Genomic DNA, 25,276 nt, shown 5'->3' with positions numbered 1-25,276 from the left:
GGATGAGCTTATTCCACTCATTTTCAACCTTTTCCTTAGAATCCATACTCTTATCCCACAGAATCTTTTGCATTTCCAATTCTTGCCATGCTTTCAATTCGCATGGGAAATGTTTACAAAGTGGTAATGTACTTGTCTTTTCAATTCTGTGTAACAATTGCATACCACTGAGCTTTTCAATGTCTGAAACTGGAACAATAAAATCGGTAATTGGCTTTGATTTTGGAATTGGCTTATTTGGAATCATAAAGGCCTGAATGAAAAATTTGTTTTCAGACTTTTTCTCTCCAACCAAAATTCTGTACAAGTGTGTTGGAACAGCAACATTATTATCTCCAATGACTTCATAACGAACAAACTTTTTTTTTCCTGACTCTTCTGGAACAAACAGTGGACCAGCCAATACGTGGACATTATCGAACTGTTTGGCCATTCCTCTAGTGAACATTTCCAATCTAAGCCAATAAAATCTGTTATTATTTGGATCTTGTGGAACTACATTGTGTGACAAGTAGAATGTTTCATCCAAAGCTTTTTGTCCCATACTATAATAAAAATCTCCACATGGACACAAGTGTCCTCTATCATATCCCTCTCCAGAATAGTCAGAATTTTGAGCATTGAATGGTTCTGGAAGGTATGGACTCGAATGGAATTGAGAATTGGATCTATCGGATTTTCTTTCCTTACTTCCTCCACTAGTACGTCCTTTAATGGTCCAAGCAACAAGTGATGGAATTCTCAATCTAGTATCAGTTGCTGAAATATATCCAGAAAACATGTGCATTTCTCTATCACTTGGTATTCCCAACTCGTAAAATGTTTGGAATAATTGTTGATTTTCCTTTGTCTTGGCATGTGCCTTAACATAACCTGGCAATTTGCTCATAATTGCAGCTGGAGTGGCTGATTGATTATCGCCAGCTTGTTGTCTAGGTAATCCTTGTGGTGAAACTCTACCAGGATTTCTAGCACCAGAACCTTCTCCTTCTGCTGATTCTCCACTTTGTTCCGATGATGCTGGTGTTGTAGCACTACCACTACTAGGAGAAAGTGCTGGTGTTGGTGGTGGTGTCATTGGAGCAGCACTTTGTGCTTCCACAATCATTTTACTTCCCATCACCATTTTAGAAACTTCCAAAGTATTATTATTATCCATTGATGATGAGGATGATGAAAATGGCATGAAGGATTTTATTCCACGATCCATTGACATTCCGGCACCAAGAGCCAACACGGAAGTGGCCAGAAGCAATTTTCTCATTTTTTTTCTTTTCAGAATTTGAAATTTAATTAAATTTCAATTCGTAGATAGTTTTACAATGGATAGTAATGCTTAGAAGTGTTTGTTTTTAGAGATAAGTGAATGTATGATCTCATAAAAGGGGCACCATGTCCATTTTCGATTAAATAGGAGAATCGAATAAAAACAAGAAAAAAAAAGAAACACACTATGAACACTTCAAACAATTCGTTACTGTTAGTGGTTTTCGCGTTAATGATTGCTCTCCAATTATTGTTAATCAGTTCCTCCACTGTTCATTGTCAAAGTGCAACACCATGTTATATGGAAGAAACCTTTAAATTTTCACATGCTAACAATTATTCGATTGCAATGGAATGTCAAGTATCTTCTGAATGCAATGAACTCAAAATTACATTCTCAACCTATGGATATGGTTCTTCCGTGTTTGTTCTATTAGATTCTCAATATTCTTCCTTTCTTGAAAATGTGAAATCCAATCCACAATACCTTCCGCCAGAATTTTTGCATTCCTTCTACTACTCTGATACTTCCTACAAGATTTCCAAAGGTGATGTCATCCCCAAGCCAAGAGATGAAGGTTATGGCACCATCAGAGTTCTTGTAAAACGAAATCCAACCTTACCAACAACCTCAGTATCCAGTGTTTATCTTGAAATGCTAATCACTCCACAAAAAAACAATTCCAAATCGATTGTGATTGCTGTTATGGTTGTTGGAGGATTGATTGGAGTGTTGTGTTGTGGAGCATGTGCCATTGCATTCATTGTGTTTGTGGTTAAAAGAAGAAAAGTTGCTATGAGCAATGAACAAATGACAACACCCATGGTATCAGATGCTTATCAACAAGTTTAAATGAATGTTATTATCTTTTTGTAACACATCTGGCAGCGTCTCTTCTTTGAAATTTATTTTTAAAATATCTATACCGTTGTAAAGGGTTTCAATGAAAGGTTTGATTTCACTAATCCTTGGTAACATATTATAGATTCGAATAATAGTTTGGAAAGCTCAAAAGCGAAAAGGAAGTTTCTATTAACCAATTTTTGAAAACTAAATAGAAATGAATTTGAAAGTTTTTACTTGCAAGTAAAAAGATGCCAAGTCTCTTTGAATAATCTAACAATTACAGGATATTATGTACTCATGTACTCTCCCTCAAAACATGAAATGTCGTATTAATAAGTTGAATTGACATTTGTTGTAAACTGTTTCAAACCATGTTGCTTTGCACTTTTTTACTTCGATGATCCAATTGTACGCTTATGTTGCGTATTCAATCTCTTAAATATCCATTCTTAGCATGATGTTCAAATGGTAACCTCCTATAAGATTCATAACCTTGCTTACACGGAGTGTTAAAGTGAACACTTAAAAAAAACAAGCTGCATTGATGAATACTCCACTCAACTCTTGCACTTTAGTCTTATTCTCAATTGTTGCCATTCTCTTTTTGTTGAACAATTCACATGCTACTGTGGTTGCAACAAGCCAACAACAACAAGTTGCAACTCCTTGCACACCAGTGGATAAGGACTATAAATTTTCATGGAGCAATGAGTATGCCATTGCATTGGAATGTCAAGTAGGTCCAGACTATAATCAATTCAAAATGAATTATTCAAGCTCTGGCTATGGAGCTTCTGTTTACTTTTTAACAGAACCTCAATATAATGACTTTGTTGAAAAAGTTAAAGCCAACCCTGCCTATGTTCCACCTTCCATTGCAGAATACATGTTCTACTTTTACTTCCCAAACAGTGGCTACCTATCATCAAAGGGTAATATAGTCACTCTACCAAGAACCGACTTGGGTAAGATTAGAGTTCTCGTCAAGAGAAATCCATCCTATGAAGGTGCCACAGCAAGAGTTTTTATTGATTTGACCATCATTCCTCAACAAGATAATACTGCAGCAATTGTGATTGCTGTTGCATCTGTTGGAGGTATTATTGGAGTTTTGTGTTGTGTTGGATGTTGTGCTGGATTGATTTTCTTTGTACTCAGAAGAAGAAAGGCTTCCTATCAACAAGTTGTCTAAAGAGTTTACGAATAATTCAATAATAAAATCTATTCTTCTCCTTATTGAGAGTGGAGCATCAGTATGAGGTGACCTCTTATGATTCTCATAAAGATGAATTTACATTTTAACGAAACTCTTGAAATAATGACACTTGGAAGATTCATTGGTCAGGAAACTCAGATAAAAAATTTCACGAAAAAAGACTACAGCACCACAGGTTCCCAAGTTGTCTCCAACCTCAGTACTGATGTGGCTCGACGATGCTTAACTTCTCAAATCGGACGGGATGAGGTGCATTCATCGTGATATGGCCGTAGCCATTTGCTTCATGAATTTGTGAAATATCAATCTACCCTCAAATAAAAACAAAATAACCTCCTAAATCTCAATACCAAATCAATAGCTTCAGCTTCCCATATGAAAATCCTGAATGTTCTACTTTGTGAAATACATTAATATATTCTTGCCACAAATCAAGATGATTTTAAAGATGCCAACACCAAATTCCCGCCAAAACTAGGTTAAAAAATATTTTAAAAATTAAATAAAAAAAAGATCACAATAATAACAAAATGCAAAGCCTAATAGATTCTGCCGAATTGATGATGGAGAGTGGCGATGATGCCGAAGTATTCGAGGATATGAGGATTTGGCTTGTCAATGAAAAAAACTCTCCCGAACTTTTACCTGGAGGAAAACGTCTTGAATCTATGGTCGAAAGAGCCAAGTCAAGGATTGAATCGGAGGAAGAAAAACTCATGGAAAGTGATGTCTATACGGAAGAATATTCTATTAGAAATACAGAATTAAATAGATTGAAATTTTTAGTAACATCTCTGATGAGGACAAGACTATTCAAGTTGGAAACATTGTGTGAATATGTAAAGAGAACAGAAATCAAAAATATCAATAATAGTGACTTATCTTGGGAAACAAGTACGGATGAGGAAATTCATTCAGCTTTGAAAATTGTTACACCTTCAGAGTGGAAGTTCCTCCAAAAATTCTCTAAATTAAGATCTACCTATTTCGATAATAGTTTCATCAATCAAACCAATGTGGATGTTGCTTCAAAAGGTCAAGGAAAGGATAACATTGTACCTTTTGTTGAACCAGATTGGTTTAAATATTTATTCTGTGAAGTTGTACAAGATTTAGGTACTGTGACACTCACTCCTTTCAATGCTGATCCAAACAATGAAGATGAAGATGAATTGGAACTTGAACTACCTAAGGGAACAATATTTTTCATTCAATACAGAATGATAAGAACTTTACTCTTTGAAGGAAAGGTGAAACTGGTGTAAAATAATTATAAACTTGTTAATTTATTCTTCTGTGAGTGAAAAAAAATTAACCAAAATGATTGTTATCTCAATTGTTAAATATTTATTGTTGAGAAAGTGGATATGGACTCCAGTGAATCTTAGATGGATCAATCTTAACTTCATCTCTCTTTTGCTTTTTCATGTGCTCTTCGAGAATCTTAGGGGCAACAGAAATAATGTGTTGACCTTTCCAATACTTGAGTAAATTGAGTGATTGCAAAGTTGTCAATACATCTTCTTGTTTGATGGCTGTCATTTTACAAATTTCCTTAATTGAAATACCTGAATGAGCCTGTAAAATGTCAAGAAGAACATTCTTCCAGTAACTACGATAACTGATTTTACCTAGATCGGATAATGGTCTTTCTGGAGTTCCTTCCTTTCCTTCAATTTTAGATAATTCATATGAAAATCCAATTAAAATCTTACTATAACCTTTTCTTTGATGAGGAGGTAAGGTCAGAATACAAGCCAAATTATTACCGTCAGCACTTTGTTTTTCCTTTGAAAAGTATCCTACCATGTGACATCCTTCCTCGTCACATTCACAAAGTACATAGAAAAGGAAAGGTTCTACATCAAAGTAGAGAGTTTTGTGATCCAAAAATAATTTAGCCAACAAGCACAAATTTTGGCAATAAATCTTTTGTTTTTTTCCGTCAACTTCAAAAAAGCTTAGAGATCCACTTCTATATATTTCGTCACCAGGTGGATGTTTTAAAGTACATTTGTCTCTGTGTCTTTCATATGTTCTCCTGCTCTTCATGTATTTCAAAGAAAATTCACATATGTATAATTTATCAATCATTGAGTATTCTTCTGGATATGGTGAGAAATACCATGTTTCAACTTCATATTTTCCGAATTGAATTTTTTGAATGTTTTTAACTTTGGTAAATTCCTCATGTTCCTTTTCCAATGCTGCTTGCACAGGATCATTATCTACATCAATCTCAGTTGACACATTATGTAATTCATTATATTGTCTTTTCATATTTCTCGTTAATTTACGTTCCACTCTAGTATCTTCATCTCTCTTTGTAACACTTTCATCCTCATCCAAATTGAATCGATCAATAGTAACCCATTCATCCAATCTTTTATCAACTATTTAATGACATGATCGGAATGCTGTTATAATAAAAATCTACATACAATTAATGTAGTGAACATAGAATTGGGCATTCTTTTCATTAATTTCGATAATTTCGGCCATATCTACCACATAATCATCATACAACAATAAAAATTTCCGTCGTCAACGTTGTTATGATCACAATCAACTAGTACAATCACTTACGGTATTCATTGTCTCTCAGCGATTTACATAACACTTTTGATCCTTGCTGAAGACCATTCTCTGAATCGGTTGGTTTACTAGTACTTCCACTGCTACTGGCAGCTGCCCTTTTGTTCTTTGGCATTTTTTTCAGCTTTGCGATGAAGAAAAAGATTACCATCATAATAAATGAACAAGATTGCTCACCCGAGGCTTCTTTTACCAAGAGTTTCATCATGTACATCTATTTGTAATAATATTATTATTTAAATTAAAGTAATAATATTCTACATGATGATGGTGAATGAGAGAAAATATTAATAAAAAACCTCATTTTTGTGTCCATTTTGTAAACTAACCTGTGCGCTAAAAAATCGAAAAAAATGCTCAAGAACATCACCAAGCCACTCCTCAGAGTTAACAACAACCAATCATCAAAGAAAATTTTGGCTGTTGCTTGCAACAATGTTGTAAAGCGTTTCGCCTCTGAAAAGAAGAAGGATAAACAAGAAATTGAAGATGCCTTTTCTTACATTCCAAATCGTTTCGTTAAATCACTCCCTGATGATTTGACTGAAGCCATCCAAACTAAAAAACTTACCCTCACTCTCTGTACAAACAACAGTTACATCATCAGAAGTGATAAAGTTGATGACATTTCTCTCTCCACTGTTGAATTCGGTGACTATGGTATCTTCCCTAACCACAGAACTCAAGTTATGAGAATTAATCCTGGACTTATCAAAATCAAATATAACGATGAAAAGACTGTTAAATGGTTCAGTGCTGGTGGTTTCGCTTTTGTTTACTATCACGGTTTTGTTCAATTGAACTTGTCTGAAGCATACAAACTTGATGAATTGGATGTCAATCTCGTTAGACGTGAAGTTGAAGCTCAAAAGGAATTGCTGAAGAGCAGAGACAATGCTGTTAGAGGTCAAGCTGAAATTGGTTTGGAACTCCTAGAACCATTGTTGTCTACATTGGAAGCTGCTGAATATGAAATGTAAACATAATCTTCTATCCACACACCATAATTACTTCCTTCCCGATCACATCTTACGGTCTTTACAAATAAATCTTGGGCATTTCTTGCTTTTTTCCTTTGAACAATATAATAAACAATAACAGTAATAATTAAATATTAAATTATTATTAATTTATTTGATGAAGAGGACTATGGTGATTGATTGGAAAACTGTAAATGAACATTGTAGGGCAAGAGAAACTTCATTTAAAAGGTTGAGTAGGTAAATTTATCTGTAATGTCTGTCATTTCTGTATGAATTTGAATGATGGGAATCTCTTCTTTCATATCTGTCGTCATGATTATTTACTCTTCCATAGTTACGACTATTATTGCTTCTACCATTATTGTTGTAATAATCATTGTTATCCCTTCTGTCATGTCTATCATATCTGCTATCATTATTTCTGTTATCATATCTGTTGTTATCACGATTTCCACCATAACCTCCACGTCCACCACTATAATTCCTGTCTCTGTCATATGACCTATTACCTCTATAATTATCATAAGATCTCTTATTATACGATCTGGATCTTGATTCAGGTAAATTCCACTCTTTTAGACATGATTGTTGAAGTTGGTATTGAAGATCCTTAATATCAATATACCTATCTTCAATTGCCATTTTCAATCGTTTCAAATTATAATCTTGATTTTCTGAGAAGGTATTATTAGAGGTGGTCATAAATTGAGCAAATTCCTTATCAGAAGTCATTACATCACAATCAACAAGTGATTTGATTGGTTTCCGTTCAGAAAGTCTGGTATTGGCTTGGAGAAGAAACTTGATAATTTCAGGCTTTCTTTCTGTCATTCCCTTGCAAACAATGTATCTTTCAGAGTTTGCTGGTCTCGATGAAAATGGTTTGAAAATGGTAACCTTTTCAAAGTATTGATACATGACATATATCAGAGAGGCAGAAAACCAGGTATTCAAATCGAATAATTTGCAAACAAAACATCCCCCCTTTCTCAAAGTAAGAAGAGCAGTCAAAAATTGGCAAAGAACTAATTGTTGTGTCAAGTATTCTTGAGAGTTCTCAACACCATCAACACAAAATCCTCCATCAGCAGTCACAAGTGCCAATCCTCTATTATTTGTTCCTCTATTTACAGCATCATCAAGACAAAGCATATTTTCATTTTTGGTAATGTCACCTGTGCCATCCACACCATAATTTAACTCAAAGTTTGAACATGGAGATTCATTATTGAATTTTTCCAACTTCCAATCATCCTTATCATTCTTAAGCGTGAAACCCCAACCCTTAGCTTTAGAGGTTTTATATCTATAGTATAAATATTCTGTAAAACCACCTGGACCAGCACAAATATCTGCAAAATAGAGAACGCCATTTTCTTCTACAAGTCTTGGCAAGGATGTTTCACTGGTCAAATCTGTTACTAAATCAATATTAGCCAATTTTACAGCAGCTCTATTTTGAAAGATTGATTTACCAATTTTTTCATATGGATTAGATCTCAATCTTGCATCGAGGAATATTTTCGGTGGTAAATCATCAAAGTCTGCTTTTGTTTTGAAAATGGATTTCATAATTTCAGGATCAATGAATGGATTTTGTCCTTCATTAGCATCGTTTGGTGCCATTTTGGATGGATCCAAATTATCACTCTCTGGTTTGACAATTTTGTAAATTGGATCATTTGGTCCAGAGTAGATTTTTCTATTTTCCTCCTTGCATGCAATCCATTCAAATTCTTCCTTATGACTATAAATCTTTGGATCAGCTTCATGTCTTTGAACTTGAAAATTTGAAGGTAATTTATAAGTTCCATCACTACTTTCGACAACATTCGACAAGTTAGAGGTTTCATCAATTGTTCCGAGACCTCCTCTACCTGTATTTACCTGTGGATTGACGACGGAGGCATTTCCTTGACCGAATTTACCTAAACCTTCTCCTTCCTTATAGCCCATTTTCATCATCATTTCAAGAACTTTGTTTTTACCTCTTTCCGCCAATTCTTTTACATTTGATGAAGGGTTTTGTTCATCATTGTCATACTTTGGAATTTTTGATTTATTTTCTACTTCATCAGAGTGGTTATTATCTACCTCGTTGGTTGATGAGTATTTTCCTTCACGTTCATCACTTGGCATTTTTTTTTGAATTCCAAGTTTCTATCGAATAGCAGAAGAATGTGTTGGGAGTGTAATTGAGAGGCTGTGAATTGCAGCACTAACATTCTGAATGGAAAGAAAGAGAATTTGCATATTTCCATTTACAAAACTAAAATTGAAACAATAGAAACAAGGAGGAAAGGAAGAAGAGAAATCAAGTGATATGGTTGAGAAGAGGATGATAAGAGGAGTGAGAACGGATAGAAAACATCTTCTGGAAGGAATGGTAAAAAGTTAGGAGCTGGATAATTCTTTTGGATGGTTTCTTGATTTTCAGTTCTTACATATTTCACTCTGGTTTCAATCCAAAAAGTGTTTGTTTTCGTATTGTCCCCACTGAAGGTCCAAGTGAGAGAGTAACGAGATCTTTGTATGCCTTGCACTTTCCATTGCTCGTTTTGAACAGAACCCGACTTGGATATAACAATTTGATATTCGATTCCTGCCGCAATGTTATTACATGTTTGTGTAAGTTCGTCCCATGTCTTTAGATGAGGGTTAATACTATTTACAATATGAAAAATACTTACAGAGCTTGGTTTGGAATCTTCTACTATGGCTACCCAATCGTTAGTATTTGTATAGTCAGCATTACCATATCTTCCTACATATGTGGCATTTGATTCTAATTGGGAAAATGTATTTGACAAACATGCTGCTTTCAATTGTGAAAGAGTGTAAGTGAAACTGCACGAAAATACAGCATCCACATCAAACAGAATACTACTCTTGGAGCTGCAATCATATCCAGTTGGTGCAGTCAGACCCAAGTAGTGTTGATAGATAGCATTCTTTACCGAGTTTGTTACCATGTAACCAGCAAGTACAGGCTTTTTACGAATATAACCTGGATTACCACTCTTTGGTTTGATTACACCCTGTCTGAAATCTGAAATAGTCTGAGAATTATTGTTAGAAAAAAGCCATAAAATTTAAACGTACCCCATTGATATAGTTCACTTGTGATTTCAATTCAACAAATGAAGGATTGACCAGAGTTTTGACTCTTAAGGTAACGTAAGCTTTTGAAATTGATCCTGAACTAGTAAAAACAAAATAATATTTTGCTCCAATTACAGCATTTGTGCAAGTTTGGGAGGCATAGGTAGTTGTTGGAATGGTTGAGAGAACCGTTTCTGCACCACTTGAACTTACTGATATCATTTCCAAAAGTTCCACTTTTATGTATTGAGAATAGCTATCTGGTGCTGCTCCATATGAAAAGTAGTTCGATACAAATGAGCTCACACTAAAATCTCCTAGACATTTTGTTCTGAAATCTTCTAAAGTTGATGGAATCCATGAACACTTATTTTCTTTTCCATTATTTCTCATAAATTTTACAAAAGTTTTTTCACAAACATCCGAATTAGAGCTTCTATGCAAAGTGAAATAGGATACTGTAGTTACTTGAGAGGTGTTGCTTGAAGGAGCCGATATGGTGTAAGGAATTTTATCACCATCTTGAAATATAGTTACTCTTGTGTTTGTTTTGACAGCTGCCACATCATAAATATACTTTTGTGTGTAGCTAGTTCTGTAAGTAGTTAAAGCTTCATACTTTTCAAATACCTTCTTAATAGATGTTGCATCCAAATCGGAAACAACAGCATAATACAACCCATCAACAGAGGCTTTTTCAAAATGTTAAAATAGGTTGAAAGTTAAAACAAACCTGCTTCAAAGTAAACACAAAAAAGAGGTGTTCCAGCATCTTGTACCACTTCCTTAGTTGAAATTTTCAAATTGTTCAAATTACTAAAAGTTACTAATGTTTTTTGGACACACAAATAATTAAAATCCTTCTTTGTGTAAGGCACCAGACATTTTGAGAAGGAGTTTTCTACTATTGAATATGCGCAATCAGGATCACAACAACAGTTAACATCACATTGATTTAAAGTTACATCACAAACACAGGAACCAAATGACTTTTGTTGTGGATTGGTAACTGTTGGTGCTGTTGTTGGAACATTATCCCAATTAACAACATAATCTATTGTATCTGTGGAATTGGTTTGTGATTTTACAGTTCCGACAAGGTTAATAATAAATAAAATTAAGAGTATTAAAATTCCAAATTGTTGTTGTTTGTAAGAGTAATGTTGTTGTTGCATTGTTTTTTTTCTGTTTGGTTTTGTTGTATTTTATGTGGCGCCAAAATTGTGAAATACAAAGGCAAACAAACCAAAAACAATTCTCAATCGAACCACTCAGAATGATAATTTCAGTAACTCAAGGATTGTTTGCTCTAATGCTCATATGAACAAGGTAATCTTTTTTAATAGGACTGTCTTTTTGCTTTATAATAATCCATTGTATTGCTTTATCAATTTACTTGCATTAAAGATAATAAAAATCTAAAAAAATGCGTAAAGTCAGATCTGTTCTGCCAACCAGAGAGAATGACAGCATTGAGGAGGAATTCATTTCAACCATAAAAAGAACACCTAGTAGCAATGGGATTGACTCTTTAATTTCCTCCGTTGTTGGTGCAAGTAATAGTAGTGGTAATAGTATTAATGGTGCAAGTAGTAGTAACAAGAGATCATCACACTTTAGAACTTCATCGAGGGATTCTAATTTTTTGCATTCATCATCACCATTTACAACTCCTCTCTCAATTCCTCCTTTCAGTTCATCATCATCGATGGGTGCTATGGTGGACCAATCACCATCACTCGGGTCCTATTCACCCTCTCCTCTTCTTGCACAATCATCATCTAAGAGTTTTATAGATTTTGAAATTGAACAATTACGATCGGAAATTGAAGAATTAAAAGTTATTGTTGAAAGTATGATGGATGAAAGTCATTCCTATGCAATTAAATATACTAGAAGAATTTTAATTGTTAGTAATACTTTGATTTCGATATATGCTGTTGGAAGAAGACTCTATGAACTTGCATATTCAAATAAGGGGACGATTTTGAATCCATTTACTTATATTTCAATTTTCAAGAATAACAAACCTAGTGGATTGACTGGATCAGCAAATTCTTCATCAAAATTATTAAATAATATTGAAACATTGAATAAGTATGGATTGACATCAAAAAATAGGACGAGTAGAATATTATTGAATCAATTGAAACATATTAAAACTGGTCAGACAAGATCACTCTCCTCCATGCTGGATAACGTTGCAAGTCCAAGTGGAAAAATATCAGAATTATTGCAAAATATTAGAAATTCAAGACAAATTTATTCCAATCGATATTCAAATAATAATACTAATAGTAGTAATAGGAATGCATCATCACGATCATCCTCAAAGGGTCGAAAAGGAGATTTTATTTGGAGAATATTAGGACTCATTTGGAAGGAATTTCTGTGTGCTGCAGTATTAACACTCAGTTCATACTGGTTGATGAAAACCAACTCTATGAAGAAACAAATTGCAGTGATATTGAGTTTGGTGGCCAATTTGTATCTTGCTCTCACAACTGATCTGTCCCCTTGGGCCATCTACTTTAATTTTGTGAGCATTTTCCTCTACATTACAGCTCAATATGTAAAGAATACACCAGAGAGTATGGAAACAGTCAAATTGATTGCATCCAATATTACCAAATCACTCTCCATGACCAAGACTGATGAATTGGAACAAGTTATTGATGACACCCTCAAAGATACATGCACAGTTTCCACAGATTTAGTTCTTGAGGATACTCCAAGACATTTCTTTAGTGATCACATGACCGATTAATTTTTACAAATTATCATACTAGTCGAAAGTATAGATTTCAATCAATTCATAACTAAATGCAAAGGATGTAACTGTAAGAGCACAATGAACAGCATCAGGCAAAATACATACCCAAAAGATCTTGGATATTTGAAATAATCCAATAGCTCAATTCGAAATATTGGATAATTCTTTCAATCTTTGATCACAAATAGACAATAATGGAGAATTAAATTTTCTAATAATTTCTATTTCAATTCAATTAAATAAAGAATAAATCATCCTATTAATAATATTAATTATTAATATTAATGATTAATATTACAATCAGTTGCAAATAAAAATATTAAAAAATAATTTTTAAAAAAAATGAGCCAAACGGAAAGTGGCCAAACCTCGTCATCATCGCCCAACAAGGAAGGGACGACGGAAGATCATCAGATACTTCCACCAAGCGATAATACCCAACAATCAGAATTATCCAATCCAAATAGTGTATCATCAAATGTAGTGTCATCAACTGGAGAGGAAAACAAAGATGATAAAAAATCTACTGGTGTTGAACAACAAGAATCTATTGCATCACATACCAAGAACGATATGGAAGGTAATTTATTATTAATTTTAATTTATTTAATTTTTTAAGATGCCATGTTATTACAAGAATTATTTATTTCTGGAAATAATAGACTTGAAAGTAAGGATGAGAAAAACAAAACATCGGAAGAAACAGTTAAATTACCAAAAAAGAAGAGGAAAATTGAATTAAATCAACAAAAAGATGAAGATGACGAAAAAGCAGCTTACGACAGCAGACAATTTAAAAAGATTGATGAAAATATTTATTTAGGTGATAGTACAGTTTATGCCTGGAAAAATTTATTTGATGATGACATTATTATGTGTACTTGTGGTCCTTCAAAAAAGGGAGATATTTCAGGTGATGATCACTGTGGTGAATTTTGTGTGAATAGATTATTGTGCATGGAGTGTGTAATCGGCTATTGTAGTTGTGGATCTAAATGCACAAATAATAGATTTCAAAAAAAGAGTTGGAAAAAAATAGAAGTTAAAAGAGCTGGTGAAAAGGGGTTTGGAGTTTTTGCTAAAGAGAAAATTTCAAAAGGAACTTTTATTATTGAATATGTAGGAGAAGTATTAGATGAAAAAATTTACAAACAAAGACAAGAAGCTTATGATGGTGAACGCCACTATTATTTCCTTTCAGTTGGTACCAATCAAATTATTGATGCCTCAAAAAAGGGTAATAATGCTAGGTTTATTAATCACAGTTGTGATCCAAACTCTGTATTGCAAAAATGGACAGTTGGCCATCAATCTAGGATAGGTGTTTTTGCACTTAGAGATATTGAAAAAGGAGAAGAAGTTACTTTTGACTATGCAATGGAATGTTATGGTGTTTCCTTCCAAAAATGTTATTGTGGAAGTGCAAATTGCAGAGGAACAATTACATCAAAAGATATGTCCTTGCTAGAAGCTAAGGAAAAATCAACACAAATGGATAGTGAACAAGCTAAAAAATTAAGAGCTCACAAACTTGAATCAAAATTCAAACAAAGAACTTTGTACACACTGAAAATATTGGAAGACAGCTCAAAGCTTCCAAAAGAAGTTATTGACTCTGCAAAATTTGGAAATACTTTTTTAATTCGTAATATTAGAAAGACTGAAAAGAAACGTTTCAGACAATTTTTATCAATAGAAAGACAATTAGAAGAGACACAAAAGAAGGATGATGCCCCACAATTGGATGAGTTTGGTCTGACTGTGTACGAACGAGCTCTCATGACTAAAATGTATGAACAGGCTCAAAAAGGAGAAATAATGAGACATACCGAATTCAAAACCAGAAGATGTAAAAATGCTGGAATATCTACATCACTCACTGAGACAACACAACCTAGAGTGACAAGAACTGCCAAAAAGAAGGCAGAAAAACCAGAAGAAGAAACTAAAAAGAAAAGAGGTAGACCTCCAAAGAAAGCTATGGAGGAGAGTGAATCTGAAAGCGAAAGTGAGGAAGATGAAGACTCTGAACTTTCATATGATGAGGAATCTGATGATGAAAAGAGCAAATCAAAGAGAAAGGTTGGCAGACCAAAGAAGAATACAGATGAAGAGGAGAAAAAGAGAAAAGTGGGTAGGCCAAGAAAATCTGAATCATCTTCAAGTAGTGATAGTAAGGAAAAGTCTAAAGCTAGAACTGAAGGAACCAAATCTGAAGCCAAACGAAAAGTTGGAAGACCAAAGAAGGATGAATCAACAGACAAGAAAACACAACAAACAAAAAAGAGAAAGGTTGAGGAAAGTAGCAGTGAATCTGAATCAGAATCAGACTATGACAAAGAAGCTAGATCCGATGCTAAACGAAAAGTTGGTAGACCAAGAAAGAGTGACTCTGTTATTACAACTCCTAAAGGGGTAGAGGAAGAAAAGAGAAAGGTTGGAAGACCAAAGAAGGTAGAGGAGAAAAAGGTTGAAAAGAAGACAACTCCTGCTCCTAGTACTGTTAAGAAAGAATCAAAGTCAACTAGTTCAGCCAAGCCAATTCTCACCACACCAAAAACACCTATATCTCAACCAAAGCCTGTAAAACCTTCTTCTACTTCTTCATCATCATCATCTGCAAAAACAACACCAGAACCAGAGGCTCCAAAGAGAAAGGTTGGTCGCCCAAGAAAGGACGAAACTGAAACCAAACCAAAAGAGGTAGTCACTAAGAAGGAATCAACATCTTCCAAGCCAACTAGTAGTAGTAGTTCAAGTGTGAAATCAGAATCAGCAGATTCAAAGCCAAGACGAATCGTTCACAATACCAAAGTTAAGGAAGAATCATCTTCTGAAAGCGAAGATGAAACACCAAAGAGAAAAGTTGGTAGACCAAGAAAGGACGAACAACAAAACGTGAAAAAAGAAACCAAGAAGGACGAGGAGGAACCAAAAAGAAAAGTTGGTCGACCAAGAAAGGATGAACAAAGTGAAACAAAGAGAAAAGTTGGTCGTCCAAGAAAAGTTGTGGAAAGCAGTAGCAGTGAAGAAGAATCTGAAAGCGAGTCAGAAAGTGAAGAAGATGAGTATGAAATGTTGAGAAGATTCAATGTAAGAATAAGCAAAGTGAAAGCCTATGAAGGACTCTCATCTTTACCAAATAAGAGAAAATATAATAGTCATAAACCAAGAACCTAAACCAGTTTTACTAGGAAATAAATTATTTATTATTTATTCATCTGCCAACCATTTTGAGTCAACTGTAGCTTCGACGGTTAGTGGCACCGTAAAGTTTGTTCCACCAAAGAATGCTGCACCTTCCATGAGTTCCTTAATGATTGGTTCGACTGTTTCCACTTCATCCTTTGGTACTTCAAAAACAATTTCATCATGAACTTGAATAATCATTCTGGTTCTCAATCCCTTCTCCTGGAATGCCTTGTGTAATGAGTTCATTGCAATCTTTGTGATATCAGCTGAGGTACCTTGGATTGGAGTATTGATACTTGTTCTCTCACCAAAAGATGATTTTCCTCCAAATCCTTGGTCCTCAATACCAGGTATCCAACATCTTCTGTTGAAAAGAGTATTTACATAACCATGTTTTCTACAAAATTCAATAGTCTTGGTCATGTAATTCTTAATACCTGGATATTGCTTAAAGTATTGTTCAATAAATGACTTGGCGGCTTGAGTGTCTACTCCAATTCTCTTTGATAAACCAAATTCACTCATACCATAGATAATACCAAAGTTAATGGCCTTGGCCTTATTTCTGGTTGACTTATCGACCTGATCGAGTGGAACATTGAAAACTTGACTGGCTGTAATGGCGTGAACGTCCTTATTTTCTTTAAAGGCATTCTTAAGCACTGGAATATTGGCAATATGGGCTAAAATTCTCAACTCTACCTGTGAATAGTCGACCTTCATTATTACATAATCATCAGAAGGAGAAATGAAACATCTTCTTATTTGTTTACCTTCAGCTGTTCTGACAGGAATGTTCTGAATGTTTGGCATGACTGAGCTCAATCTACCAGTAACCGTAAGGGCATTTTGGAAAGTGGTGTGAATTCTCTTTGTGTATGGGTTGATATGTTGTCTTAATCCAGAGATGTATGTACTGTAGAGTTTGGTTAAGGCCCTATATTCTAGAATATGCTTGGCAATGCTGTGTCCTTCTGCGGCAAGTTTTTGTAAAACTTCAGCATTCAAAATATAATCTCCAACTTTGGTCTTTTTTCTTAACTTTGTACCAATTCCCAATTTTTCGAATATCACTTGTCCCAATTGTCTATTTGAATTAATATTGAATTCTTCAGAAGCTTCTTGTTTCATTTCATCCATTTCAATGATCATACTTTCAATTTCCTCTTCTGAAGTAGGGATTTCAATATCTTCATCAATAGTTGGATATCCTGCATCTTCTCTTATCTTATTTCCAATGGCTTTGATCTTTTCTCTATATTCGTTTTCCATCTTCACAAGGGCAGGTTCATCCATAAAAACTCCCTTCATTTCAATACCTGCAAGTGTTTCAACAAGAGGTTTTTCGATACCTTCGTAAAATTGAGTAAGTTTAGGACTCTTATCTAGGGCTGACTTTAAAACATCATATGCTTGTTTAGTCAAGTCAGCATGTTGGCATGCAAAATGAACAACACTGACAATATCTGCCTCCATAAGGGTAACCTTCTTTTTACCAATGCCAAGCACTTCTTTCTCTGGAATGATATGTTCCTTAGGATCGAGTAACAAGACATTTTCTACAATTTCATCCATTTCATGACCATGTTTACCACAATTTAAAACATAAGACATTACCATGATATCGTCAAAGTTTTTCACTATTGAATATTAGTAAATAATAAATAAATTTAAAACTTACCTGTAACTCCATAGTTTGCAAGCATTTTGATATGATACTTGATATTGTGGCCAATCTTGAGAATGTTTGGATTTTCCATAATTTCTGTCCTAACCTTTGAAAGTATTGGACTTTCCTTTAGAATATTTACAGAATCTAAAAATTCAACCTTTCCACCCTTGAAAAATGGAAGATAGTATGCTTGTCCTGGACTAATGCAGAATGATATACCAGCCATTACAGGATTATGTAAGCTTAATAGACAAATTTCCGTTGAGAAACAAACATTCTAAATTATGTCAGTATGTTGAAAATTGTTGCAAACTTACTCCTGATATCTTCACCTGTTCAATGAAAGAGTCTAACTCTTTCTCATTCAGAATAATATTGTACTCTGATGCTTTGACAATCTTACCAATTTTAGAGTCATCCGAGACGTGGGATAATTTTAAGGAGGCTACATCTGCAGAGGACATTTCTTCACTGAGTACAACAGATTCTATAACTTCCTTCTTTTTAGATTTGGATTTTGTAGTTTTTTCCTTCTTATCTGTTTCCTTCTTTAATTGTTTAATGACTGAATTAATTTCCAAATCCTCTAACATTTTAATGAGCTGACGATTGTTTGTAAATGGTGAACATTATTATATAAACATACCTCTTCGTTTTGTGAAAAATCCAGTGAGGATTGGTCAACTTGGAAATCTTGTAAAGAATAATCCAAAGGAACTTCTTCGTCCAAAGCAACTAACCTCAAGGATAATTTAAGGTCATCAATATTACTCTTGATGGCCTCTCTTGACTTCTTTTCCATATTTTCATCGTCCAAATTATTCAAAATTTCAGAAATTGATCCATATTGTTCCAACAGTGAAACTGCCTTCTTCTTTCCAATACCTTTAACACCCTTAATATTGTCTGCAGTGTCACCAACAAGTGCCAAAAACTCTGGAATCAACTTTGGAGGCAATTCATACTTTCCAATTATATCGTCCATTGTTAATTTCTTCTTTGTCATTGGGTCAAGAAGAGTTAAATTTGTATCCGAAAGGCAGTGAAGATCCTTATCAGAGGAAACCACAACAATTGAATTAAACTTTTCATCCTTTGCTTGTCTGGCTACTGTAGCAATGAGATCATCTGCTTCAAATCCGTCCTTGCTTATCACTTTTAGGCCCATCTTTTCGGCTAATAATTTACAGATTGGAAATTGTTTTTTCAAATTCTAAACATTTTAAGAATCTCCTAAAGCTAGGTCATAACTTACATCTTCAGTTGGTTTTCTGTTTGCCTTATAATCAGATGAAATTGATTTCCTTATTGAAGGTTTTCCAGAATCGAAAAAGATAGCCACATGATCAAATTCATCCGATTTCAGAATGGCAATTAAACTCTTTGCAAATGTTAAAATTGCATTAGTTGGAGTTCCATTAGATCTATTTGTATATTATTCGAACCATTTGATGAAAAGCAATAAAATCACTTACGAAGTCAGAGGAGGTGTTCCAAAGTAAGCTCTCACAACAAGTGGAGTACCATCGACAAGTAGAATTTTCTTCTCGGATGGTGATGTAGAAGATGAATAGGAACGTGAATTATTATTCGTACTACTACTATTTGTCATCATGTTAGCAGATAAATTAATCTTTTGATTCTTTAATCCAACAAGGGACAAATCCTGACCAAACTCTCTATTTTGCGAATAATAAAATCTATCCACCAATTGTCTAATCAGAATTACTTTTTTATCCAATTCGGAGAGGGTTGTACGTTTAAAAGCAACACCTCCACTCCTCATCAAATGTTTTGAAAGATTCCTTGCTGATGATTGAATCATTTTTTTGATTTTGCTTTTTATATCAAATTGATTAGAGAGTGATTTGTTAATATAATAATTACTCCCAAATCAAAACAATTAGGTCTTTTCAATCAAATTCCTTGTGAATCATCATCATGATTGCGTTCTTGTTGTTCCAATTTTTAGAGTTTCGGAATATTGAATGGATGAACATGATGAACTCTGCTGCATCCATCATTCGTTGCAATTGGAGAACATTGAGAAAAAAAACAAGAGAAATCACTTTTAAGATCTTCAGTTAGAGTTTGAAAAGTGCATGATAATAGTAAATTGATAATATCGGTGCAAAATAGTTTAGTAAATTGTAAAGAATTGAGTTGTCATTTCGGATTGTTCAATGGAATCACAACAACAATTGATCAACAACAAATCATCGGATGAAAGTCTAGCATCACTAGCAACCATGATTGATTCAACATTGAATATTAAAAAGGAAGATGATTTGGATATGAAACCAATGAAGGACGAGAAGGTAAAGAAGAAAAAGAAGAAAAAGTCTTCATCATGTTCAACATCCTCGGAAGAACAAATGTATAAGAATCAACCAGTTGTTATTGATTCAGAGGGTCAATGTAGTAAGAATAGGACAATTATTGGAGGATTTAATGGGCACAAATATGAAATTGGCAAGGTGATTAGTTTTCAAAAATCGAATGTGAATGGACATCCAACCATCTATTCGAATAGACCTATCAAAGTATTAGGAAGTATTGGTGTCATGATTGTTAATGAGAGATCGAGTAGGAGAGTTGGTCAAGACAGGCTTAATACATATGGAGTTGAAATTGGGACGAACAAATATGCCTGGGTTACTGAAACAGTAATTGATGAGTTTGAATGCAATAGAGAAAAGAATCCAGTGGCAGCTACATCATCCATGGATATTACCACCACACCTTCATCATTTATTGGAAGCTCAGATAGCTCATCAAATTCATCTTTTCCTCCACTCCTTGTAAATGATAATAACTCATCTGATGATGCAAATGATCCAATGGCTAAGAAAAGAAAGAGAGATTTGTTCACTCAACCTCTCTCTTCAATGGTTCCAAAGATGGACATGAGCTTTTTACAACCATTCCCAAATTTCCCACCTTTTGGTCTTACTCAACCAAAAGCACATCTTCCCCAACCTGAATTGAAATTGCAACTCTTGAGCATGTCACCTTCGAGGGCTCACAGCAAAATATCTACCCACTTTGTAATTTATGTCTCACTCAATGAGAATGATTTACTGATGAAGTCGTCCCTTATTACTCATTTATTTTCTCCATTTTCTCTTCCAACTACAATTTGCTTTATTGAAAAGGCCAATCCATCCAATGTATATAACATCACAAGAAAACATATATTAACACCACTTCAGGAAGGTTTAAGACACGATTTGGAAATATTTAGCTACACTCCAATAATTAAGGAAAATAATTTAGAATGCATTGTAAAACTAATGTATGGCCACCATGAGATTTTGACTTGCGATAATGGTGGATTGGATTTTCAATTCTTTGGAGAGGAAAACTCTATTGGTTTGGGGCAAAATGCATCACTACAAGAAGTCAGAGATGAAGATAACTTTTTAGATGATTTGGACGAGTTGACATCTGGAGTACTCGAGAACCAATCATCGGTTAATGAAATGGATTCAATGAACTTGTTTGATCAATTTGAAATGTCTCCAATGGATTCCACTGAAAAGTTTGAAGAATTCAAGCTGAAACGAGATTACAACGGCCACTCTTTATTGCATCATTTTTCTGCACGAGAAATGTACAATCAAGTTTATGAACTACTCAAACTAGGATACAACCCAATGGAAAGAGACAAGATGGGATTCAATGTATTGGATTGGTGTAAATATTATAATCTAGAGACAATGTATGAATTAATTCAGAATTTCATCGCACACAGAAGTTTTGAGTCACCAACAGTAACTCCTAACTCGGTGGAAATGAATCTTCCATCTGAAATTGAAAATTCCTCAGCATATCTGACTGACTATTTGGATAGCTTATTGCATTCAGATTTTACTTTAGAAGATGTAAATTCATTCATGCTCAAGCTCCTCAAAAAGGTCAGCAATTCATTCCCAAATAATCTTTTACTCAACCCAGATACTAACTTACTTATTTCCAAACAAAGACATGACACTGAAGTTCTGGTAGATTTTACTGATTTGGAAAATAACAATAACTTGGAGTTGCTGCCAAGATTGTCATTGAGATATTGGGCTCCTGAAATTCTGTTAATGATGTGTACCAATGCTTTAGTCCCAGAGAGAAATATCAGCTCTATCATTTCAAAGCAAAATATTTGGACTATTGGAGTTATACTTACAGAGTTAATGTATCTATCTAGGAAGGAAAATAAGGAGAGGAATTCTATATTCGGCCTTATAGTGAGTGAGCACTTACTACCACTTAATCAATTCAAGGTATTAGGGAAATGTGATGAGTTGAGAAAACTAATTGAAGACATTTCCATTCCAAGACAACCACATTCACCCTTGTTCAGTTTTTCCAATATGGAAGGAATTAACGAAAAGGAGAAGGAAAGAATTATTTTCGAGATGAATGAAAGAACACTCCAATCTAAAAGAAATTCATTTAGTTTCGCTTTGGATTCTTGCTCAGAGGTGGCTCTCGATCTCATTTCAAGAATATTTACCTGGAATCCTGCAGAGCGAATCACCATTGAGCAAATTATTGAGCATCCATACTGGCTAGAAAATTCAGAATCAAATAAGATGAATGCCATCAAAGAATCAATTATGAAGCAAAAACTTTTGGCGCAAGTTGAATACTTTTCACCCCTCGCTGACATTTCAATATTAACACATCATTAAAACCATATTTATTGAGATGCACTTTGCCAAACTGCTTTAATTTCTTCATCGTTTTTAAAGTACTCTCCAATGTAAGGGTAGGCGAATACATTAGTTTGCACAATTTTCAAAATAAAATTCCTATCGGCTTTTAACTTGGATGATGCAAATAAAAGGGCTTTTGCGTTTTGTTTCACAACCTGTAAAACAAACTCTTTATCACCTTGTAATTTGGGATCGGCAAACTGGAATGAATCACCATTGGACTCAACTGCTCGTAGTACCACTTGCATATCATCCTTAAAATGATTAACATAAGCCAATGCATTTCCATTTTGAGAAACAGCAGCTAACACTATCTCTCTGTCCTGTTTCAAAATTTCACTTGCATGAGCTATTGCACGCCCACTAATTGAGACAACCTTGTTAACAAATTCTCTATTTTCCTGTAGTTTTGAATCTGCGTATCTAAAACACTCACCATTCAATGTGGTTGCCAACAGTACAATTTCTTCATCTGAACGTAAAGAATAGTCTGCATACTCAAGATCGTATGAGTAATGCATTATGGATGCCATAACAACCTCTTTATCAGATGAAAAGTGAGGAATATACTCTAGAATCCTTCCCCTTTTCTTCAGTACTTTCATAACAAAAGCTCTGTCCTTCTTGAATTTTTCAGGAATAAAACTAAACCTTCCTGAGATAGCAATCATGAAAATTTCTTTCTCTTCTCCAGTTAATTGATAAGCATCCAGATCGTGACATCTTATTTTGTATATTTTATCAATAAACTCTTCATCTGATTGAAGACTCGCACTGGCATATTGTAAAGCACTAAGTGATATCTTGGAAGCTTCTAAAATGAATTTCTATCTGATTTTAGAATATCAGAAGCAAACTCTAGAACGCCTATTTGCTTTTTAGCTATCTGTATTACAAAATCAGAATAAGACTTTAAGGGTTTTGGTGCTTTTCTCAATTCTAATGGGTTTTTGTTAATTGCATCCAAATGATCCTTATAAATTTCCTCAAAAACATCGTAAATAAAGTGCTCTCGTTGAGAGGGATATAATTCGACCACAACCAATGCCACACTTTTGGAAGATGCATGATATTTCAAGTATTGCTCATAGTTTTCCAATCCATTCTCGATGGCTACAATAAAAATATCAGAGTCACTCTTCAATTCTTCTGTTAAATGATGAAAAAGTGAGCTGTCGTGCTTTACAGCTTGTAGAACTAGTTGTCTATAACTATGGAAGAGGGATGGTTCTTTCTTAATGATTCGTATTTGCTTATCAACTCCTAACAACTTTACACACTCTGGAGGTATTTGGATGCTATCAATGAAATCATCTGACTCTTTCAATAAAGGTGAGGTAAACTCCAGTGCATTACAATTACAGTTGACAGCTGCTGTTACCATTTCCATGTCTTGGTTTGAATAAGGAATATATCTCAATTTCATTCCATTAGTAGATAGTTGAGATATCAAATCATCCCTATCAATTTCTGATAAATCTATTTCTTCATCAATATCACTTTCAAATTCTATGTCTTCCAATAATTCAAGTTCTTCTTCATACAATATTTCATAAATCCCATATATTGTGGGTCTTGATTGTTTTTCTTGTAAACACGTTCTTACAATCTTCGCTAACGTTTGGAGATTAGTATCATTTGATTGTTCAATTAGAATGTCAATATGATGTCCAATCTGTATGCGTCCACTGAGAAAATCTTTTTGAATATTAGTCTCCAGATCTTTTGTTATTAATTGGTAGACAAGTACCCCTAATGCCCAAATATCTGCTTTCATGGATAATACTTTTTCTGGAGGTTGATTTAAAAAAATTGTACAACCACCTGAATACGAATTCTCATCAAAATCTACAAGCCAAATCTTGTCCAAATTTTCCTCAATAAGAATATTTTCATGTTTGATGTCTTTGTGAACTATTCCCATATCATGAAGATAAGCAATGGCATCAACAATTTGCGATACAATTTCTCTAATTTCTTTAAATGTGAGGTTATTATCCTTTGATTCAATAAGTTGTCTCAAATTGAGCCCCTTATATAGAAAAGTAACAAAAGCATTTTCCTGTATTTCATTAGAGGGATAATGATCTAAAGTTTGAATAATATGACTATGTTTGATTTTTTGTAGATTTTCAAACTCATTTTCAGTTCTGATTCCAAATTTCATAACTACCTTACACTTGTTTTTAAAATCTTTCCCAATCCACAGTTGATTTCTTTCATTACTTTCGTTCGAAGTATTGTTGAGTGGATTACTTAATCTTCCTCCATGTATTAAGTGAAAGCACATTTCATATCTTCCATTTACAATAATATAACGATCTTCCTTCAAATAGGCTCTTGTTCTCTTCAACTTGTTAACAATGAGCCATTTACAAAAAGCCTCAAACTCTGTAGGAAACTTTTCTAATGTATCCATGAGGTAGGATTGATCTATTTTAACAGAAGAAGAAGCAACATGATTTCCATCCTCAAATATTACTTGCAATAAGTAACACAAATAGCCTCTCCTTTCTTCAATTAATTCCGATTCCTTCACCTCTAACAATTGTCTTTCTGTAAATGAGTGACAACCCAAATGCAAACACACTTCATCGGTTGGAACGATAGAATCCTCTTCTTGTTGGTGATAAAGTGGACAAAGTCTAACTCTAATTTCCTTGTCGAATAAGTTATACCATGAAATATAATAATTTTGGATTGACAGTTGTACATTGCCAACTTGATGAACAATACGAGATGATATTTCATACTCATTATCCTCCGATTTTAGTATCATCTTTGAAAATTGGTGTACATGAATAAAACATTCATCCCGAAGATATTTCTGCAATTCTTCAAACAATTCAAAAGGTGCCAAGTGTTCCCAATCATTGAATGACTTTTCCAACACTTTAGGAGGTATTGTGATGTCTTCG

General features: G+C 34.1%; 13 protein-coding genes across 13 annotated transcripts; 7 read left to right on the top strand and 6 right to left on the bottom strand.

Annotated features, from left to right (window-relative positions):
- Positions 1-94: 94 nt before the first annotated feature.
- NAEGRDRAFT_2950 (uncharacterized protein) lies at positions 95-721 on the bottom strand (the record flags this gene model as incomplete). The annotated part of the gene is made up of 1 exon (XM_002678958.1): positions 95-721. A coding segment is annotated over one exon (627 nt), but the record flags the coding sequence as incomplete, so codon positions are not given.
- Positions 722-1,453: 732 nt separating this feature from the next.
- Positions 1,454-2,119, top strand: NAEGRDRAFT_47897 (uncharacterized protein; the record flags this gene model as incomplete). The annotated part of the gene is made up of 1 exon (XM_002679080.1): positions 1,454-2,119. The coding sequence occupies one exon, from the start codon at positions 1,454-1,456 to the stop codon at positions 2,117-2,119; it is 666 nt and encodes a 221-aa protein (XP_002679126.1).
- A 538-nt stretch (positions 2,120-2,657) lies between these two features.
- On the top strand, positions 2,658-3,305 carry NAEGRDRAFT_65764 (uncharacterized protein; the record flags this gene model as incomplete). The annotated part of the gene is made up of 1 exon (XM_002679079.1): positions 2,658-3,305. The coding sequence occupies one exon, from the start codon at positions 2,658-2,660 to the stop codon at positions 3,303-3,305; it is 648 nt and encodes a 215-aa protein (XP_002679125.1).
- A 554-nt stretch (positions 3,306-3,859) lies between these two features.
- Positions 3,860-4,594, top strand: NAEGRDRAFT_65763 (uncharacterized protein; the record flags this gene model as incomplete). Its single annotated transcript, XM_002679078.1, has 1 exon — positions 3,860-4,594. The coding sequence occupies one exon, from the start codon at positions 3,860-3,862 to the stop codon at positions 4,592-4,594; it is 735 nt and encodes a 244-aa protein (XP_002679124.1).
- Positions 4,595-4,676: 82 nt separating this feature from the next.
- On the bottom strand, positions 4,677-5,831 carry NAEGRDRAFT_60479 (uncharacterized protein; the record flags this gene model as incomplete). The annotated part of the gene is made up of 2 exons (XM_002678957.1): positions 4,677-5,722; positions 5,771-5,831. The coding sequence occupies 2 exons, from the start codon at positions 5,829-5,831 to the stop codon at positions 4,677-4,679; spliced, it is 1,107 nt and encodes a 368-aa protein (XP_002679003.1).
- Positions 5,832-6,277: 446 nt separating this feature from the next.
- Positions 6,278-6,991, top strand: NAEGRDRAFT_79184 (ATP synthase epsilon subunit; the record flags this gene model as incomplete). The annotated part of the gene is made up of 1 exon (XM_002679077.1): positions 6,278-6,991. The coding sequence occupies one exon, from the start codon at positions 6,278-6,280 to the stop codon at positions 6,902-6,904; it is 627 nt and encodes a 208-aa protein (XP_002679123.1). The 3' UTR covers positions 6,905-6,991.
- A 159-nt stretch (positions 6,992-7,150) lies between these two features.
- On the bottom strand, positions 7,151-8,863 carry NAEGRDRAFT_65760 (uncharacterized protein; the record flags this gene model as incomplete). Its single annotated transcript, XM_002678956.1, has 1 exon — positions 7,151-8,863. One exon carries the CDS (start codon positions 8,861-8,863, stop codon positions 7,151-7,153), a length of 1,713 nt encoding a protein of 570 aa, XP_002679002.1.
- Positions 8,864-9,168: 305 nt separating this feature from the next.
- On the bottom strand, positions 9,169-11,184 carry FM153 (uncharacterized protein; the record flags this gene model as incomplete). The annotated part of the gene is made up of 4 exons (XM_002678955.1): positions 9,169-9,552; positions 9,598-9,966; positions 10,010-10,701; positions 10,743-11,184. 4 exons carry the CDS (start codon positions 11,182-11,184, stop codon positions 9,169-9,171), a joined length of 1,887 nt encoding a protein of 628 aa, XP_002679001.1.
- Positions 11,185-11,435: 251 nt separating this feature from the next.
- On the top strand, positions 11,436-12,776 carry NAEGRDRAFT_65758 (uncharacterized protein; the record flags this gene model as incomplete). Its single annotated transcript, XM_002679076.1, has 1 exon — positions 11,436-12,776. One exon carries the CDS (start codon positions 11,436-11,438, stop codon positions 12,774-12,776), a length of 1,341 nt encoding a protein of 446 aa, XP_002679122.1.
- A 1,017-nt stretch (positions 12,777-13,793) lies between these two features.
- Positions 13,794-14,252, top strand: NAEGRDRAFT_3997 (set domain-containing protein; the record flags this gene model as incomplete). The annotated part of the gene is made up of 1 exon (XM_002679075.1): positions 13,794-14,252. A coding segment is annotated over one exon (459 nt), but the record flags the coding sequence as incomplete, so codon positions are not given.
- Positions 14,253-15,971: 1,719 nt separating this feature from the next.
- On the bottom strand, positions 15,972-19,471 carry NAEGRDRAFT_79180 (DNA polymerase I; the record flags this gene model as incomplete). Its single annotated transcript, XM_002678954.1, has 6 exons — positions 15,972-17,614; positions 17,656-17,923; positions 17,964-18,248; positions 18,293-18,859; positions 18,902-19,070; positions 19,122-19,471. The coding sequence occupies 6 exons, from the start codon at positions 19,469-19,471 to the stop codon at positions 15,996-15,998; spliced, it is 3,258 nt and encodes a 1,085-aa protein (XP_002679000.1). The 3' UTR covers positions 15,972-15,995.
- Positions 19,472-19,710: 239 nt separating this feature from the next.
- NAEGRDRAFT_57599 (map kinase) lies at positions 19,711-22,348 on the top strand. The gene has a single exon (XM_002679074.1). The coding sequence runs from the start codon at positions 19,830-19,832 to the stop codon at positions 22,332-22,334; it is 2,505 nt and encodes an 834-aa protein (XP_002679120.1). The 5' UTR covers positions 19,711-19,829; the 3' UTR covers positions 22,335-22,348.
- Positions 22,349-23,172: 824 nt separating this feature from the next.
- On the bottom strand, positions 23,173-25,137 carry NAEGRDRAFT_47888 (uncharacterized protein; the record flags this gene model as incomplete). Its single annotated transcript, XM_002678953.1, has 1 exon — positions 23,173-25,137. One exon carries the CDS (start codon positions 25,135-25,137, stop codon positions 23,173-23,175), a length of 1,965 nt encoding a protein of 654 aa, XP_002678999.1.
- Positions 25,138-25,276: the final 139 nt, after the last annotated feature.

The sequence above is a fragment of the Naegleria gruberi genome (assembly GCF_000004985.1).
Source record: "Naegleria gruberi genomic scaffold NAEGRscaffold_15, whole genome shotgun sequence".
Taxonomy (NCBI): Eukaryota; Heterolobosea; class Eutetramitea; order Acrasida; family Naegleriidae; genus Naegleria; species Naegleria gruberi.
This window is presented reverse-complemented; position numbering and strand designations above follow the sequence as displayed.